This window comes from Salvelinus fontinalis, chromosome 16, assembly GCF_029448725.1.
Source record: "Salvelinus fontinalis isolate EN_2023a chromosome 16, ASM2944872v1, whole genome shotgun sequence".
NCBI lineage: Eukaryota > Metazoa > Chordata > Actinopteri > Salmoniformes > Salmonidae > Salvelinus > Salvelinus fontinalis.
Window position 1 is genome coordinate 5,665,906 of NC_074680.1, and position 19,613 is coordinate 5,685,518.

General features: G+C 41.2%; 1 protein-coding gene across 1 annotated transcript in view; it reads left to right on the forward strand.

The window, feature by feature from the left end:
• Positions 1-19,613, forward strand: part of LOC129812556 (MAM domain-containing glycosylphosphatidylinositol anchor protein 1-like) — a 310,719-nt gene that overhangs the window by 246,316 nt on the left and 44,790 nt on the right. Inside the window, exons 11-14 of the mRNA XM_055864208.1 lie at positions 399-665; positions 1,147-1,295; positions 9,302-9,488; positions 13,945-13,968. Of these exons, the coding sequence (XP_055720183.1) occupies positions 399-665; positions 1,147-1,295; positions 9,302-9,488; positions 13,945-13,968 (627 nt within the window). The remainder of the gene's footprint in view (positions 1-398; positions 666-1,146; positions 1,296-9,301; positions 9,489-13,944; positions 13,969-19,613) is intronic.

Genomic DNA, 19,613 nt, shown 5'->3' on the forward strand with positions numbered 1-19,613 from the left:
TTACAGTACCAATGAAAATACTGCAATTCTTTCCCTAGCCCACAACATTTTACCACAATGCACCATCATTTAAACCAGTATGCTGCAGTAAAATGTGAATATTTTACTGTTGATCATGTCAACAATGACTTTGTATAATGTACAGATTTCTGTTACAGTGCACTGCTGTGAGGCTGGGGTTTTAGCCCACAAAATGTATTTATTATCATTAAACATCTCTCCCTCCCTCTCTTCCAATATTGATATTTCTCTCCTTTAAACCTAGGAGAGGAGCTGCTTCTACTGCTAGACTATGTGGGGACACTTTATTTGAAGGGTACCTACATAAGGAGATCATAACACGTTTATAACGCATACATAACCAAATCATTAACACCATTTTCCCTCCCTACACTCAGATGCTCCAGTCCTGGACCCGGTTTTCCAGGACGTACGCTTGCCCAACTACCAGTTTGTAACCCTGCGTTGCATCATTCAGAAGTCCAACCCGCCACGCGTGGCCAGCATCCGCTGGACGCGAAACGGCGAGCCCCTGACCTCCCTGACCCCAAACCCACAAGAGAACCCGCAGCTGAAATTCAAACTGGACCCCAGCAACAACGGCACGTACAAGTGCCGTGTCAGCAACGGCGTGGGCTCTTCTACCTGCACCTTCAACATCTCATGTGAGTACCAGAAGCTGCTGGAGTTTCTGGTGGGGTTGTGGTTAATTCCATTTAAATTCAGCCGATTCGGGATGTAAATTGGAATTTCCGTATACTTCCTGAATGGGCTAAATTGAAATGGAATTGTCCCAGGTTACTGGAAATTGATTTTTACCTTGTTTCCTGGTTTCATTTTATACATTAGCACCTTGACTTGACTTCTTTGGTGTTGACAGGTTAGAAAAAAGGCTGGATAGGTGGGAGCAGCCATATGGTTATGGCTACACCTACAAAAGAGAGTTTCGCTTTGGGGAAAATATAGGACTGAAAATGAAGTACATGAAAAGTTTGACAACTTTTACTAATGGACTTAATCTGACCCTCTGATACACAATAGATAAAAGTATCAAACCAACCAACCAACTAACACTCCCCCCTCTCTCCTTCCCCCTGTCCTTCTCCCTCTCTCCCTCCCTCACCTCTCCCTCCCCCAACACTGTAGCCCGTCCATACAACGCTGAGTTCTACTTTGACACGCCCAACCCTATCCGCAATCTGAAGGGCAACAACTTCTCCTACAACCTCCAGTGGACCCAGAGAGAGCCCGCGGCTACAGACCGGATCATTGGCTACTGGGTCAACGTTCGCAATGTGAGTCACTCACACAGACACTCACTCACTCACTAGGGATGTGCACAGGGTTTTGAATATTCTCCTTTCCTTTTCTCTACTCTTCCTCTCTATCCTCCCTTCATATTCCCCATATCCTTCCTTTATTCTTTTTTCTCCCTTTCTCTTAAAGCCTGTGATGAAAAATGACCCCCCCCCTCACTATTGGTTGTTGGAATATGGGAAAAACATCTGAGAGTGTTTAGGCCTATATGTAAATGTAATCTTAAATTGATTATACGTTAATGTATTTCCTGTCTTGAAGGTAATATGTCATGACATTGCATGTGTTGCAAAATCTATACCTATGTAGCTATGCAAAATGGCAATCCTGCATAGTTGTGTAGCGAAAATATGCAGATGTGTTCAGCCCCACAATTAATTATTAGCCAGCAGCATACCACCCTGCATTCCACTAATGACTTGCCTTTGAAGTTAATGAGCAGGGTTGATCCTGGATGGGAGACCAGCTACAGCTGGAAGTGAGTTTTGAGGGCCAGTAGGAGGCACTCTTTCCTCTTCTGTAAAAAACATTGCCCTGTGTAGGGTGCGGTCTTTGGGATTGGGATGTTAAACGGGTCCTATCTGTGGTCACTAAAGATCCCATGGCACTTATCGTAAGAGTAGGGGTGTTAACCCTGGTGTCCCGGTTAACTTCCCAACCTGGCCACCTACTGTAATCCTCTGCATCTTCCAATTGGCTCATTACTCACCCATTTAACTATTCCCCAGGTCGTTGCTGTAAATGAGAATGTGTTCTCAGTCAACTTACCTGGATGCCTTTTTGCGTTGTGAACGTGAATCATAAATACGGCTTTAATGTCTCGGCCCTGAGGTGGTCTTTCTAAGCATTGGTGTAAGGCATTGAGGCAACGTTGTGTGGTGGTGGTTTGTTCACTGGGAATGGCCTGAAGTTGTCTTCCACCAATGATACAACGTAGCCTAGCGGTCTAAAGTACTCCATCGGTACAAACACTCTGAACATGCACGTGAAACGTTTGTTTGACCACTCACTTTCTTCTTCCATTGGGCAAAATTGTACATTTCAGGTGTGGCAGTTGACAGGACATCACAATGTTCCCCCCCTTAGCAACTCTCTCTCACTCTCTCTCTCACTTTTCCCAACAGCCTCCTAATTTCCCCGTTAACAATGTAATCAGCTATTCATAGAAACCTTGGCCCACAGGGAGAGGGGGAAGAGAGGGAGAGAGAGAGTGAGAGAAGTAAATAGGGATATGGGGAAGAGAGGGAAATAAAGGGAAAGAGAGGGGAAGAGAGGAAGTATCTTGATGAATTATACAAGAGCGGCAGTATTCAAAGCAAAAAAGCACGCACACTCTCTCACATAAACGCACACACACGAACACACAATTGGGGCCAGAGAGGGAGTTAGGGGGCTGGATTAGTCAGCTTGGCTTTATGCAGCTGAAAGCTAAACGCCATGCTCTTTAAAACCCATTCCTTAAGTAAGCATCTGCTGGGAGACACAGGAATTAGCATCTTGCATGCTAGTTGGTAGGATAAGTTTCGTGAATGAGTTTGCACACTCCTTCTGCTGCTTGGACGTGTACAGTATGCATTGTTGTTGATGCCCAGCTAGCACATAATGTTCTGAGAACCACATTTTTCTTAGAGCATGGTGACAGCAAGGTTGTCCTATGGTTATTTTGCACACAACCTTCCCACAATCTTCTGGAAATGGTGCAGGATACCCAGCTAGCACGCAACGTTCTGAGATGGGAATATTTCTTAGCTGGGAATTTCAGTACTTGAGTGTAAATTTCCTAACAGTTTCCTCATGGTTCTAATTAAAGACATTTTCTCAGACCATTCAGAGAACGTTAACCTTTTCACACATACCAAGAAATGGGTGTGATCATTCTACAGTGGTCCCTGCAGCGTACGCTCAAACCAATTTGATTAGAACGTCCAGTTTCGATTGACGCAACAGTCAGCATTTGAGCTAGCCAAACTGTTTTTCACAGAAACATTTTGCACAAACACTGTCCTAAAAAGTTATGTCCTGAATGTGAGCAGTTTATTTTTGGATGCAGTGTTCAGACATTAACAGAAGTAGAGACAACATAACACAATCATCCAAATCGGCAAAATGTAGGCTACATTTGTCCTAGCGCTAACTGGGGAAAGATTGAAGTAACACAAGCCGTCATATTTAGATAATTCTCGGCTGAGAGAAACCACAATATGAATTTGCTAATAGCAATAACTATTTACAATTCATCACATCACGGGTGAGCTCACATTGCTTGAAATAATTGTGTAAAATACTTTCTAAAAATCTAAAGTAATCCGATGATGGGTAGTTTGTGCGCACCACCATATTTGTTTTTTTGCGTCAACCAAAGACAAGAAGAGGAGACAAGATTACTTTTGTCTGTTAGCAGTCTGCATGTTGAAGGGGTGTGTCGTCTACGATCATTCACTTCCCTTCATTCACTTCCGGAAGTTTACTTGAAAGATGAGTGAACCATACCTTCACCTCATTATAACATATTTGGTCTGACAGATGTTTGCATGACACCCAGATTGCATTGAATAATGTCAACAAACATGGCACCACACGTAGCTGGCAAATGCCTTAAAGTGCCTTGAAAGGTTGGCCATGGCTCACATCAACACCATCATCCCAGAAACCCTAGACCCACTCCAATTTGCATACCGCCCCAACAGATCCACAGATGATGCAATATCCATTGCACTCCACACTGCCCTTTCCCACCTGGACAAAAGGAACACCTATGTCAGAATGCTATTCATTGACTACAGCTCAACGTTCGACACCATAGTGCCCTCAACCCTCATCAATAAGCTAAGGACCCTGGGACTAAACACCTCCCTCTGCAACTGGATCCTAGACTTCCTGACGGGCCGCTCCCAGGTGGGAAGGGTAGGTAACAACACATCCGCCACGCTGATCCTCAACACAGGGGCCCCTCAGGGGTGTGTGCTTAGTCCCCTCCTGTACTCCCTGTTCACTCATGACTGCACGGCCAGGCACATCTCCAACACCATCATTAAATTTGCCGATGACACAACAGCGGTAGGCCTGATCACCGACAATGACGAGACAGCCTATAGGGAGGAGGTCAGAGACCTGGCTGTGCGGTGCCAGGACAATAACCTCTCCCTTAACGTGATCAAGACAAAGGAGATGATTGTGGAAAACAGGAAAAAGAGGCCCGAGCGCACCCCCATTCTCATCGACAGGGCTGCAGGAGAGCAGGTTGAGAGCTTCAAGTTCCTTGGCATCCACATCAGCAACAAACTAACATGGTCCGAACACACCAAGACAGTCGTGAAGAGGGCACGACAAAACCTATTCCCCCTCAGGAGACTGAAAAGGTTTGGCATGGGTCCTCAGATCCTCAAAAAGTTCTACAGCTGGACCATCGAGAGCATCCTGACTGGTTGCATCACTGCCTGGTATGGCAATTGCTCGGCCACCCGACCACAAGGCACTACAGAGGGTAGTGTGTTTCGGCCCAGTACATCACTGGGGCCAAGCTTCTTGCCATCCAGCACCTCTATACCAGGTGGTGTCAGAGGAAGGCCCTAAAAGATGTCAGACTCCAACCACCGTAGTCATAGACTGTTCTCTCTGCTACTGCACGGCAAACGGTACCGGAGCGCCAAGTCTAGGTCCAAGAGTCTTCTAAACAGCTTCTATCCCCAAGCCATAAGACTCCTGAACATCTAGTCAAATGGCTACCCAGACTATTTGCAGTGCCCCCCCCCCCCCTCACCCCCTCTTTACACCACTGCTACTCTCTGTTGTCATCTATGCATAGTCACATTAATAACTCTACCTACATGTACACACTACCTTAAATGACCGGTGCCCCCGCACATTGACTCTGTATCGGTCCCCCCCTGTATATAGTCTCGCTGTTGTCATTTCACTGCTGCTCTTCAATTACTTGTTACTTGTATCTCTTATTCTTACCTGTAATTTTTGAAACTGCATTGTTGGTTAGGGGCTCATAAGTAAGCATTTCACTGTAAGCTCTACACCTGTTGTATTCGGCGCATGTGACTAATAACATTTGAATTGATTTGATGAGTGTCTAGTTTGAGAAACAGATGCCTTACAAGTCCTCAACTGGCAGCTTCATTAAATAGCACCCTCAAAACACCAGTCTCAACGTCAACAGTGAAGAGGCGACTCCGGGATGCTGGCCTTCTAGTCAGAGTTCCTCTGTCCAGTGTCTGTGTTATTTTGCCCATATTAATTTTTTATTTTTATTTGCCAGTCTGAGATATGGCTTTTTCTTTGCAGTTCTGCCTAGAAAGCCAGCATCCCGGAGTCGCCTCTTCACTGTTGACGTTGAGACTGGTGTTTTGCGGGTACTATTTAATGAAGCTGCCATTTGAGGACTTGTGAGGCATCTGTTTCTCAAAGTAGACACTAATGTTCTTGTCCTCTTGCTCAGTTGTGCACCGGGGCCTCCCACTCCTCTTTCTATTCTGGTTAGAGCCCGTTTGCGCTGTTCTGTGAAGGGAGTAGTACACAGCGCTGTACGAGATCTTCAGTTTCTTGGCAATTTCTCGCATGGAATAGCCTTGATTTCTCAGAACAATAATATAATGAAGAGTTTCAGAAGAAAGGTCTTTGTTTCTGGCCATTTTGAGCCTGTTATCGAACCCACAAATGCTGACGCTCCAGATACTCAACTAGCCTAAAGAAGACCCGTTTTATTTTCTTTAATCAGAACAGTTTTCAGCTGTGCTAACATAATTGCAAAAGGGTTTTCTAATGATCAATTATCCTTTTAAAATGATAAACTTGGATTAGCTAACACAACGTGCCATTGGAACACAGGAGTGATGGTTGCTGATAATGGGCCTCTGTACGCCTATGTAGATATTCCATTAAAAATCAGCCATTTCCAGCTACAATAGTCATTTACAACATTAACAATGTCTACACTGTATTTCGGATCAATTTGATGTTATTTTAATGGACAAAAAAATAGCTTTTCTTTCAAAAACAAGGACATTTCTAAGTGACCCCAAACTTTTGAACGGTAGTGTACATACATACATAGATACCGTATGCTACAGTAGAAACAACAACACGATACACAGAAAATAAGACACTTACTTTGATTGGAACGCATACATAAAACAACAACGAAGGGAATGCAAGCGCCAGACAGAACATGTGCAAGACTGCTGTGGTGGTTAATTTATTTACTATCAAATGAGGAGAGACAAACTTATCACACACGTCAGAGTTATACTTGAACTAAATCTTTAATCACTTATTAATAATAATAATATACAGTGTGATCTACACTCCTTTTCCATCCTCACCTCCTCTATCAAGACCTGCTCTTCTAGCCTCTCCCAAGTCAGTAGGTGTTGGTGCAGCTATCACCTGGGACACGTGGATCCAGGTCTTCCTCCCGACATCTTCACTGCTGTGTCAGTCACTAGTAGGACAGTGTGGGCTCCGGTCCACCTGGGCTGAAAGGTACCCGGTTCCACCCCCTACCACCAAAGCATTTAATGGTGCAGCCATTAATGACAATGATGGTATAAGACTGCGGACATAACCGAATAGTACCAGTGTTTTCTGAACCCCTCTAATTGTTGTTGGAATTGGCAGTCGCTGGATTGTGTATTTTCGGACGACCGTCAGAGTTTTCTTGCACTGAGAGATAGTGTGTCCCAGGTATGTTACCTCTGGAGCGCAATTTGTGCCTTTTCACGGGACACCTTCAGACCAACTTTTGTTAGGTGTCTCAAGAGGATGTCGAGATCCTCTTCATGGGCTGTCTGAGAATCTGAACATAATAACAAATCATCCACATATTGAATCCTTGTGGAACCTCCCGTGAACTGTCAGTTCTCCGGAGCTTTCTTAAACAACAATGAACAGTGCCAAATCATGTCGTTACTACCCTGCATGAATACGCTGGGAGCTAATCAACCAGGTTTAATGTTAGCTAGCTAACATTAGGCTCTAACTAGAAAAGCAAACTGCTCTGGGAAACGAATAACGTAAACTCACCCCATTCCGTACAAATGTGCGCAAACGCAACATTCAAACGAGGCTACAGAGAAAACTAATGGGACTGTAGCGACTGTGTTAACTTCAAAATCGGGGGTGTGAACTAGGTTTCTATTCAAGCGTTGATCGACATGGTAATTACTGTATAGTATTGGAGAAAAGTTGAAAAAACTGACCCTCCGTTACATCGTGACGTGTCATGCTGTAACGTACAGCACGCATAAAGCAACTATTTCTGTCATACAATCTCTCTCCACCAGGTGTAGCACTTCTCTCATCCATTAAAATCAAGAAATGGACAGTGACGGGGTAAGGGGGCATGTTGTTCATCTGAAACATCCTTACGAGAGTTTGAAAACATGTATTTAGTTTCCCCTGTATACGCACAAGTTTTAAATCAGCAAGGGATTCCCGCATAGCTATAAAATGTGACTGTAGTTTGGACACCGCTAATCAACTGTCGGGGCAATAGCATGCATCCCAAAATTGACTCCTGTGGTACACCTTTATGTACATCGAGAAATTCTCACTTAACCTCATCATTCACAATGGCCCGAGTTCTGTCACTAAGATAAAACAGGTGGAACAAATATAGCCCCTTACAAGGCACGCCTCAAAATATGTTAATGAGCCAGAGAGTCTTTCTCCGCCCACCACATTTTCCCACAATGCGCCATCATTCAGAGTATGCTGCTGTAAATATACAGCAAAACAGGTAATACAGTACTTTACTGTAAAATGGTATTGTAAATTAAAGCATTTTCTGTCATTTTACAGCAGTGTTGCGGAATGCTATTGAGCCCCCCATATTACTGTACTGTAATAAAGAAAAACAGTAGCTAACTGTAAATGTTTTGCTGTAAATTTACATCAATTTGTTAACGTAATTCATTGTTTTTTAATATGTTGGTAACAGTTTTATGAAAGCAATAAGGCACGTGAGGCAGTGCTGTATCTTGAATACGGTCACAAGTACATTAATTGACTGACTGGCCCTCCGCTATCGTGTTGGACCAAACAATGCCATTTACCTGTGACTGTATTCAGAAAACCATCATGGGGGAAGTTAGGTACTATGGTAAATGTATTCATTTTATGCAAATGTTTTTGTATTAAGTGAAATATTAGCTTTTGTCTAAAGCCCAAAAATCCAGGAAATTCTAAAGCTAATTTGAGCTATGTAATTTGAGCTATGTACTAACAAGGCTTTTCAGCATAAGCAGCTTGACTACTACTAGAATACTGTAGTTTATTGATCTACTGTACTTCAACAACAGATGTACTCACATTGGATGGGTTGATTGGGATTCAAACCTTCTCTCAAACAACCTAATACATACTCTTACATGCATCTTAAAGTTGGTTGCCAAACGCCATATAATGTCCAAAAAAGAAGAAGAAGACTGAAGGAGGAGCGATTTACTAGAAACTAACTAGGTTTATTCTTTTATCTGTGGATTAATTGTCGGAGTAGAGGACCTTGTGCATTTCAGGTAAAATAACAACGCTATGTTTATATACCATGACAAATTAGCTAGCAAAAGCGAGCTCGCTAGTTAAATTGCCATAAATGTTTAATGCTTTTCGACCTGTCCGCAAATGAATATATTTGGTTCAGAGCTCGTTTTGACATTTCAACCTGCATGTCATGATCACATCTGGTGTGGATGGACAAAATCAACATTTGTGCGATGGCGCATGCAGACGCACGCACGTGCCCGGGTCTAGTCAGTAGGGTTACACCATTAATGTACTTGGTAGTGTGAACGTGTTTTTTCATCCCAGTCCACTCATTTAAATGTTACTGGGAGGTAAGTTTCAAACGGCTTTACTACATATATCAGTTAGGCGAGTTAAAGCCACCAGCCACCATTATCTGTTGGGTCCCATTTCTCACCATCTCCCTTTCTCCCCCTCTTTCTATCCCACTCTCTGTTTCCCCCTGATGAAGCAGAATGAAAAGATGAATCAGATGAACCTGTTCTCCAAGCAGATCGACAAGAAGGAGCCGGTGAAGGGCGGCCTCATGTCCTACATCCTGACTGACCTGAAGATCCCCCTCTCCTATGAAATCCGCCTGGCCCCCGTCACCACCTACAGCACAGGAGACTATGTCAGTCGCACCATCAAGTACTCAGAGCGTGAGTAGTGCCCGGTGACTGGCTTGCACCTGGAGCCAAAATGGACACTCTTTAGTTAGTGTCTCATGACATTAATAATAATAACTAATCCGTAGCTGGTCAAGCAGGGTTGGGTTCAATTGCATTTTAATTACAGTCAATTCAGAAAGTAAACCAACTTCCAATTCCAAATATTCCTATTCGAAAAGCATTTAATTTGAATTTCATTATACTTGTAACGGCTGTCTAATGCCTCCTCCTCGGATGAGGAGGAGGAGTAAGGGTCGGGCCAAAACGCAGCGTTAAATGAAGACATAATTAATTTACTTACAGACAGACGAAGACGGTAAAACTCTTAAACAAACTACAAAACAACAAACGACGTAGACAGACCTGAACTTTAGAACTTACATATACATGAAGAACGCACAAACAGGTACAGACTACACAAACGAACGAAAACACGAAACAGTCCCGTGTGGTGCATACAGACACAGACACAGGAACAATCACCCACAAACAAACAGTGAGAACAGCCTACCTTAATATGGTTCTCAATCAGAGGAAACGTAAAACACCTGCCTCTAATTGAGAACCATATCAGGCAACACATTTAACCCAACATAGAAACACATAACATAGAATGCAGACCCCAACTCACGCCCTGACCAACTAAACACATACAAAAACAAGGAAAACAGTCAAGAACGTGACAATACTTCCTGAATTGACTGGAATTTAACTGGAATTGACCCCAACCCTGTGGCCAAGTAGGCCCTTTTTGTTATGTTCATTTAGGCAATTATTTAAATACATTTTAAAATGTGTGCTACTACCAGGGATGGGTAGGTTACTTTCTACCTGTCGAAAATTGTAATCAGTAACATAACTTTTGGATTACCCAAACTCAGTAACGTAATATGATTACATTCAGTTACTTTTAGATTACTTTACCCTTAAGAGGCATTAGAAGAAGACAAAAATGTATGTTATTAATTGAACCACATCCATTGCAGTTGAAATCAACGTTAAAGTTTACATAGCTGGCCATATATGGATGTTACATTTTACTTTATGGGTTGGTTATGTAGGCATCTCCTAACCCATTGCTTTCTACTACATACAGTGGGGCAAAAAAGTATTTAGTCATCCACCAATTGTGCAAGTTCTCCCACTTAAAAAGATTAGAGAGGCCTGTAATTTTCATCATAGGTACAATTCAAATATGACAGACAAAATGAGAAAAATAAATCCAGAAAATCACATTGCAGGATTTTTAATGAATTTATTTGCAAATTATGGTGGAAAATAAGTATTTGGTCAATAACAAAAGTTTATCTCAATACTTTGTTATATACCCTTTGTTGGCAATGACAGAGGTCAAATGTTTTCTGTAAATCTTCACAAGGTTTTCACACACTGTTGCTGGTATTTTCGCCCCTTCCTCCATGCAGATCTCCTCTAGAGCAGTGATGTTTTGGGGCTGTTGCTGGTTAACACGGACTTTCAACTCCCTCCAAAGATTTTCTATGGGGTTGAGATCTGGAGACTGACTAGGCCACTCCAGGACCTTGAAATGCTTCTTACGAAGCCACTCCTTCGTTGCCTGGGCGGTGTGTTTGGGATCATTGTCATGCTGAAAGACCCAGCCACGTTTCGTCTTCAATGCCCTTGCTGATGGAAGGAGGTTTTCACTCAAAATCTCACGATACATGGCCCCATTCATTCTTTCCTTTACACGGATCAGTCGTCCTGGTCCCTTTGCAGAAAAACAGCCCCAAAGCATGATGTTTCCACCCCCATACTTCACAGTAGGTATGGTGTTCTTTGGATGCAACTCAGCTTTCTTTGTCCTCCAAACACGACGAGTCGAGTTTTTACCAAAAAAGTTATATTTTGGTTTCATCTGACCATATGACATTCTCCCAATCTTCTTCTGGATCATCCAAATGCTCTCTAGCAAACTTCAGATGGGCCTGGACATGTACTGGCTTAAGCAGGGGGACACGTCTGGCACTGCAGGATTTGAGTCCCTGGCGGCGTAATGTGTTACTGATGGTAGGCTTTGTTACTTTGGTCCCAGCTCTCTGCAGGTCATTCACTAGGTCCCCCCGTGTGGTTCTGGGATTTTTGCTCACCGTTCTTGTGATCATTTTGACCCCACGGGGTGAGATCTTGCGTGGAGCCCCAGATCGAGGGAGATTATCAGTGGTCTTGTATGTCTTCCATTTCCTAATAATTGTTCCCACAGTTGATTTCTTCAAACCAAGCTGCTTACCTATTGCAGATTCAGTCTTCCCAGCCTGGTGCAGGTCAACAATTTTGTTTCTGGTGTCCTTTGACAGCTCTTTGGTCTTGGCCATAGTGGAGTTTGGAGTGTGACTGTTTGAGGTTGTGGACAGGTGTCTTTTATACTGATAACAAGTTCAAACAGGTGCCATTAATACAGGTAACGAGTGGAGGACAGAGGAGCCTCTTAAAGAAGAAGTTACAGGTCTGTGAGAGCCAGAAATCTTGCTTGTTTGTAGGTGACCAAATACTTATTTTCCACCATAATTTGCTAATAAATTCATAAAAAATCCTACAATGTGATTTTCTGGATTTTCCCCCCTAATTTTGTCTGTCATAGTTGAAGTGTACCTATGATGAAAATTACAGGCCTCTCTCATCTTTTTAAGGGGGAGAACTTGCACAATTGGTGGCTGACTAAATACTTTTTTGCCCTACTGTATAATAATACAATTAAATTATGTCTTTACATTGAAAACCAAACTATCAGAATTCCAGTCATTTCAATTAATCTTATACCCCTTGATCTTCAAGAATAGGACTTGGAAAAATGGAAGTATAGATTAGCCAAAAATCGCACATTTGGACTCATCAGACCAAAGGACAGATTTCCACCGGCGTTATCTCCATTGCTTGTGTTTCTTGGCACAAGCAAGTCTCTTATTATTATTATTGGTGTCCTTTAGCAGTGGTTTCTTCGCAGCAATTCAACCACGAAGGCCTGATTCACGCAGTCTCCTCTGAACAGTTGATGTTGAGATGTGTCTGTTGCTTGAACTCTGTGAAGAATTTATTTGGGCTGCAATTTCTGAGGCTGGTAACTGTAATGAATTTATCCTCTGCAACAGAGGTAACTCTGGGTCTTCCTTTCCTGTGGCGGTCATCATGAGAGCCAGTTTTACCATAATATGGACGTGGTCTTTTACCAAATAGTGCTATCTACTGTACAAGTGATCGGCTAAAACGCATTAAGAAGGAAAGAAATTCCACTAACTTTTAACAAGGCACACATGTTAATTGAAATGCATTCCAATTGACTACCTCATGAAGTTGGTTAAGAGAATGCCAAGAGTGTGCAAAGCTGTCATCAAGCCAAATGGTGGCTACTTTGAAATATCTCAAATATAAACTCTTTCTTGGTTACTACATGATTCCATATGTGTTATTTCATAGTTTTGATGTCTTCACTATTATTCTACAATGCAGATAATGGTAAAAAATAAAGAAAAAACATGGAATTAGATGGTGTGTCCAAACCTTTGACTGGTACTGTATATTTAATTTAGTCCAAAAATGGATTTTGCAACTACAAATTTCCTCTTTAAATCTATCAAATGTGTGTAAATTTGAGCATGTGAGAATTTTTTTTATCAGCATGAATTAGATTGAGCAATAAAGCACAACTTTTATTCCATAGGCTTGGATCCGCACTATGCAGCTGTTGCAAGAGTGCATTTTTCCCTGGCTGTCCACTGGTTTGAAAACCAATGATGGATAGGAAGCTTAAACTTTTTGAATTCAACCATTATTGGGTTCAAATACGCATTTAGATTTGTGAACAACCATCCACAACAACCACAATCCGTAAGGTGCAAATAGCTAAATGTAATTCACATTAAAGCGCTATGTAGATATCAATAATAAGTGATATCTGTATCGCTGTAGACTACATCACTGCTGTCATCCTTAACTCCAAGTGTTTATTCAAACTGGATAATCTTTGGATGCCAACAGCAGTCACACCATTGGAAGAGATCGCTTGGACTGTAACCTACAAAAGGCTATTCCTGCTCTTTTCCAGCGATCCATCAAACACATTTGGTGTGTCATCATAGTGGTCTCTAACTTGTGGTCAGACTCTCTCAGGTGGAACAAACATAAACTTGCGCCTTTTTTCAATGCTGATTTGAATGTCATTGAGAAAACAGAGAAGTGTCAAATATTTTTTCCCGTAAACATCCTTTCTGATATTAAAAGTAATCATCTAGGTAATCATCTAGTTTTTCAAAAGTATCTGTAATCTGATTACAATATTTTTGCTGGTAAATTTAATGGATTAGAGTTACCATTTTTTTGTAATGCCTTATATGTAACAGATTACATGTAATCCGTAACTCCTCAACCCCGGGTACTACAAAGTTGTATGAAAGTGTATTGTGGTAATCAATGTGTATTTCTTCTTTTACAGCCTACAAATACCCAAGACCTTCAGGTAAGAGTGCCCTAAAACAAAATTAGGAAGTGCATGTACTTCGCCCAGTGGGACGTAAATTGTAATAGATTGTTTCTATTATAACACCATCGTGAAAGGTGAACAGGGAGATACAGGCTTCATCCCAAATGGAACACAATTCCCCATTAGTGCACTAGGGCTGACTTTGTGTGGCGGGCATAATTTGTGTTTGTCTGAGTGAGTGGGTTGGTTGTTGTGTGTGTGTACTGTAGTGTCTTGACTTTACTTTCATTAATCTGATGACTGTTATTTATTTAATCTGTTGAGGACAAAGGGCGCTGTTTTCACTTTGGGGGAAAATCTGGCCCAATTTAAACGGCCTCGTACTCAATTCTTGCTTGTACAATATGCATATTATTATTACTATTGGATAGAAAACACTCTTTAGTTTCTAAAACCGTTTGAATTATATCTGTGAGTAAAACAGAACTCCTTTTGCAGCAAACTTCCTGACAGGAAGTGGAAAATCTGAAATCGATGCACTGTTCTGGGGCCTGCCTATTAATGTCCTTGATATATATTAGTATAGATGCACTTCATACGTCTTCCAGTAGATGTCGACAGGCAGTGAGAGAAGAAATGGAGTGAATAACTTGATCTGGGGTCGAATAATAGCTCTCGGCATGACGTGTCACCAGTTTCCTGGAGAGCGCGTGAAGGGACTTGGATTTGCCTTCTGATAAGCTGTCGTTATGGACGACTAATATCTCCGGCTTTGATTTTATTTGATACATGTGACAATATCATCGTAAAGTATGTTTTTTCAATATAGTTTTATTAGATTATTGACATTTTTTCGGGACGTTAGGCGTGTTGCGTTGTGTGCCTTTGTTCAGGAAGGAGAGCTTCGAGCCACTTTGCTAGCTTTCCGTGCTAATTGACTGGAGAAGAGGACATTCTAAATCCAAACAACGATTGTTCCCGACAAAGGACCCTGTAACGGTGTTCCTCCTCCTCTTCATCCGAAGAGGAGGAGCAGGGATTGAACCAAAATGCAGCTTCGTGATATGACATGATATTTAATAAACGAAACAGAAAACACGACGAACACTTGAATAATTACAAAACAATAAACAACGTAGACAGACCTGGACAACGAACTTACATGAAACACGAAGAACGCACGAACAGGAAAAATGACTACATAAAACGAACAAACAAACAAAACCGAAATAGTCCCGTGTGGCGCAACGTACATAGACAAAGACACAGGAGACAACCACCCACAACAATCAATGTGAAAACACCTACCTTAATATGGCTCTCAATCAGAGGAAATGAAAACCACCTGCCTCTAATTGAGAGCCATATCAGGTCACCCTTTAACCAACATAGAAACACATAACATAGACTACCCACCCAAACTCACGCCCTGACCGTCAAACACATAAAATAACAGAAAACCGGTCAGGAACGTGACAGACCCCTTGTACAACATTCTGATGAAAGATCGTCAAAAGTAGGACCCATTTTATGATGCTATTTCATATATCTGTCGAACATGTGAAATAGTCGTTAGCGCCCAGATTTTGGGTACTCTCTCGCTATACCTAAGCTGGATGTCGTAATGAAGTTATTTTTAAAATTCTAACACGGCGATTGCATTAAGAACTAGTGTATCTATCATTTCCTATACAACATGTATTTTTTAGTTATGTTTATGAATAGTTATTGGTCAGAATATGTGTGTCAGAAAACGTGTCAGAAAAATATCCGGACGTTGTGGGAAAAATATGCTACGTTAGCACAATGTATAACCACTGATTTCAGCTCTAAATATACACATTTTCGAACAAAACATAAGTGTATGTATAACCTGATGTTATAGGACTGTCATCTGATGAAGCTTATCAAGGTTAGTCAAAAATTATATATCTTTTGATGGTTTATTCGCTATCGCTAACGTGCCTATTGCTATCGCTTAACGTGCCTTGATGAATGAATGCGGTAGTGTGGTAGGCTATTGTAGTAAGCTAATATAATGCTATATTGTGTTTTCGCTGTAAAACACTTAAAAAAATCGGAAATATTGGCTGGATTCACAAGATGTTTGTCTTTAATTTGCTATACTCCATCGATTTTTCAGAAATATTTTATGATGAGTATTTAGGTATTTGACGTTTGTCTAATTACTCTGGCTGCTTCGGTCCAATTGGTGACGGTAGCTGTGATGGTAGCCGCAATGTAAAACTGATTTATACCTCAAATATGCACATTTTTCGAACAAAACATAGATTTATTGTATAACATGTTATAAGACTGTCATCTGATGAAGTTGTTTCTTGGTTAGTTTGGTTGGTTCTTGGTTAGTTAGGTTGGCTTTGTGCGTGCTACTTGTGCTGTGAAAAATGTCTGTCCTTTTTTGTATTTGGTGGTGAGCTAACATAAATATATGTGGTGTTTTCGCTGTAAAACATTTTTAAAAAATCGGACATGTTGACTGGATTCACAAGATGTGTATCTTTCATTTGCTGTATTGGACTTGTTAATGTGTGAAAGTTAAATATTTCTAAAAAATATCTTTTGAATTTCGCGCTCTGCCTTTTCTGTGGAATGTGGGAGGAGTTCCGCTAGCGGAACGCCATTGCCAGACAGGTTAATTCACTAACTATGTTTAATTGTTACCCGATTAAATTAATCATGTAACAATTAACTCGTTAGGAATTTGGGGCACCACAGAAGAGGCTGTTTAAAGAGTTACCATCTCCAAATTAAACTCTATAAGGTATATATATATATTACATCGATAAACAGTCATCCTATTAATCATTACCTCTTATCATATCATCATTCTGAACAGACGTTAGTTACTTCATGCATCTACAAAAAACCCAGCCTTACTCATGATTCAGTACTACACAAATTGGTTTAATTATTTATTTACTAGCTAATTAATAACAGGATAACGTATACACTTAATACATGAAACAAAGGTCCCCAGCGGACTGACACAATATGGCATTTTACCCAATGAGAGAGAAAGAGAGAGAGAGATAAAGACACTTTTCGTCTATACATTCTATAACTATTCTCCCATTAATCACATACTTTGCACACGAACCGCGGCCCGTTTGGAATAAGAAATCATGACTTTATTTACATGTGGTTGTCTTTGTCCATTGTGTTGTCCCGAAGAGTTCACAGAGTTCACTCTTCCATTCGCTCCTGAAGCTGCTCATTTGAAGATAAGCCAGCTGTGCCGATGGTTCCACTGGGGTGAAGAGAGAATAATAGTAGAGAGCATGATTTATTTCAGGTTTTATTTCTTTCATCACATTTCCAGTGGGTCAGAAGTTTACATACACTCAATTACTAGCATTGCCTTTAATTTGTTTAACCTGGGTCAAACGTTTTGGGTAGCCTTCCACAAGCTTCCCACAATAATTTGTGTGAATTTTGTCCCATTCCTCCTGACAAAGCTGGTGTAACTGAGTCAGGTTTGTAGGCCTCCTTGCTCGCACACACTTTTTCAGTTCTGCCCACACATTTTCTATGGGATGGAGGTCAGGGCTTTGTGATGGCCACTCCAATACCTTGACTTTGTTGTCCTTAAGACATTTTGCCACAACTTTGGAAGTATGCTTGAGGTCATTGTCCGTTTTGAAGACCCATTTGTGACCAAGCATTAACTTCCTGACTGATGTTTTGAGATCTTGCTTCAATATATCCACACAATTTTCCTTTCCTCATGATGCCATCTATTTTGTGAAGTGCACCAGTCCCTCCTGCAGCAAAGCACCCCCACAACATGATGCTGCCACCCCCGTGCTTCACGGTTGGGATGGTGTTCTTCAGCTTGCAAGCCTCCCCCTTTTTCCTCCAAACATAATGATGGTCATTATAGAAAAACAGTTCTATTTTTGTTTCATCAGACCAGAGGACATTTCTCCAAAAAGTACAATCTTTGTCCCCATGTGCAGCTGCAAACCATAGTATGTCTTTTTTATGTCGGTTTTTGGAGCAGTGGCTTCTTCCTTGCTGAGCGGCCTTTCAGGTTATGTCGATATAGGACTCATTTTACTGTGGATATAGATACTTTTGTACCTGTTTCCTCCAGCATCTTCACAAGGTCATTTGCTGTTATTTTGGGATTGATTTGCACTTTTCGCACCAAAGTACGTTCATCTCTAGGAGACAGAACGCCTCTCCTTCCTGAGCGGTATGACGGCTGCATGGTCCCATGGTGTTTACACTTGCGTACTATTGTTTGTAAAGATTAACGTGGTACCTTCATGCATTTAGATATTGCTCCCAAGGATGAACCAGACTTGTGGAGGTCTACAATTTTTTTCTGATGTCTTGGCTGATTTCTTTTGATTTTCCCATGATGTCAAGCAAAGAGGCACTGAGTTTGAAGGTAGGCCTTGAAATACATCCACAGGTACACCTCCGATTGACTCAAATGATGTCAATTAGCCTATCAGAAGCTTCTAAAGCCATGACATCATTTTCTGGATTTTTCCAAGCTGTTTAACTTCTCTGGGATATGTGGGACCCTAACGTCCCACTTTGCTAAAAGCCAGTAAAAATGCAGAGCGCCAAATACAAATAAATTACTATAAAAACACAACTTTCATGAAATCACACATGCAATACACCAAATTAAAGCAATACACACCAAATTAATTTCAAATAGGCTTTTCGGCGAAAGCAAACGATGCTATTATCTGTGGATAGAACCATAGTAAACAAAGAGAGAGAAGCATATTTCAACCCTGCAGGCGCGACACGAAATGGAGAAATTTAAATATAATTCATGCCTTACCTTTGAAGAGCTTCTGTTGTTGGCACTCCTATATGTCCCATAAACATCACAAATGGTCCTTTTGTTCGATTAATTCCGTCGATATATATCCAAAATGTCAATTTCTTTGGCGCGTTTGATCCAGAAAAACACTGGTTCCAACTTGTGCAACGTGACTACGGGATGATCTGTGTTCAATACAGGTCTAAAACAAACTGTAGCTAGCTTTCTGGTCTTGCGCCTCTATCTAACAGTACACTTCAAGTTACCCTCGTTCTGGATGGCCGTACTTCTTCATTACACAAAGGAGAAAACCTCAACTAATTTCTAAAGACTGTTGACATCCAGTGGAAGTGGTAGGAACTGCAAAAAGGTCAATTAGAAATCTGGATTCCCAATGAAAACTCATTGAAAAGAGAGTGACCTCAAAAAAATATCTGAATGGTTTGTCCTCTGGGTTTCGCCTGCTACATTAGTTCAGTTATACTCACAAACATGATTCACACAGTTTTAGAAACTTCAGAGTGTTTTCTATCCAAATATACTAATAATATGCATATCTTATCTTCTGGGGATGAGTAGCTGGCAGTTGAATTTGGGTATGCTTTTCATCCAAACGTGAAAATGCTGCCCCCTATCCTAGAGAAGGCACAGTCAACTTAGTGTATGTAAACTTCTGACCCACTGGAATTGTGATTCCGTGAATTATAAGTGTTTGAAAAACAATTGTTGGAAAAATTACTTGTGTCATGCACAAAGTAGATGTCCTAATCGACTTGCCAAAACTATAGTTTGTTAACAAGACAGTTGTGGATTGGTTGAAAAACAAGTTTTAATGATTCCAACCTAAGTGTATGTAAACTTCCGACTTCAACTGTAC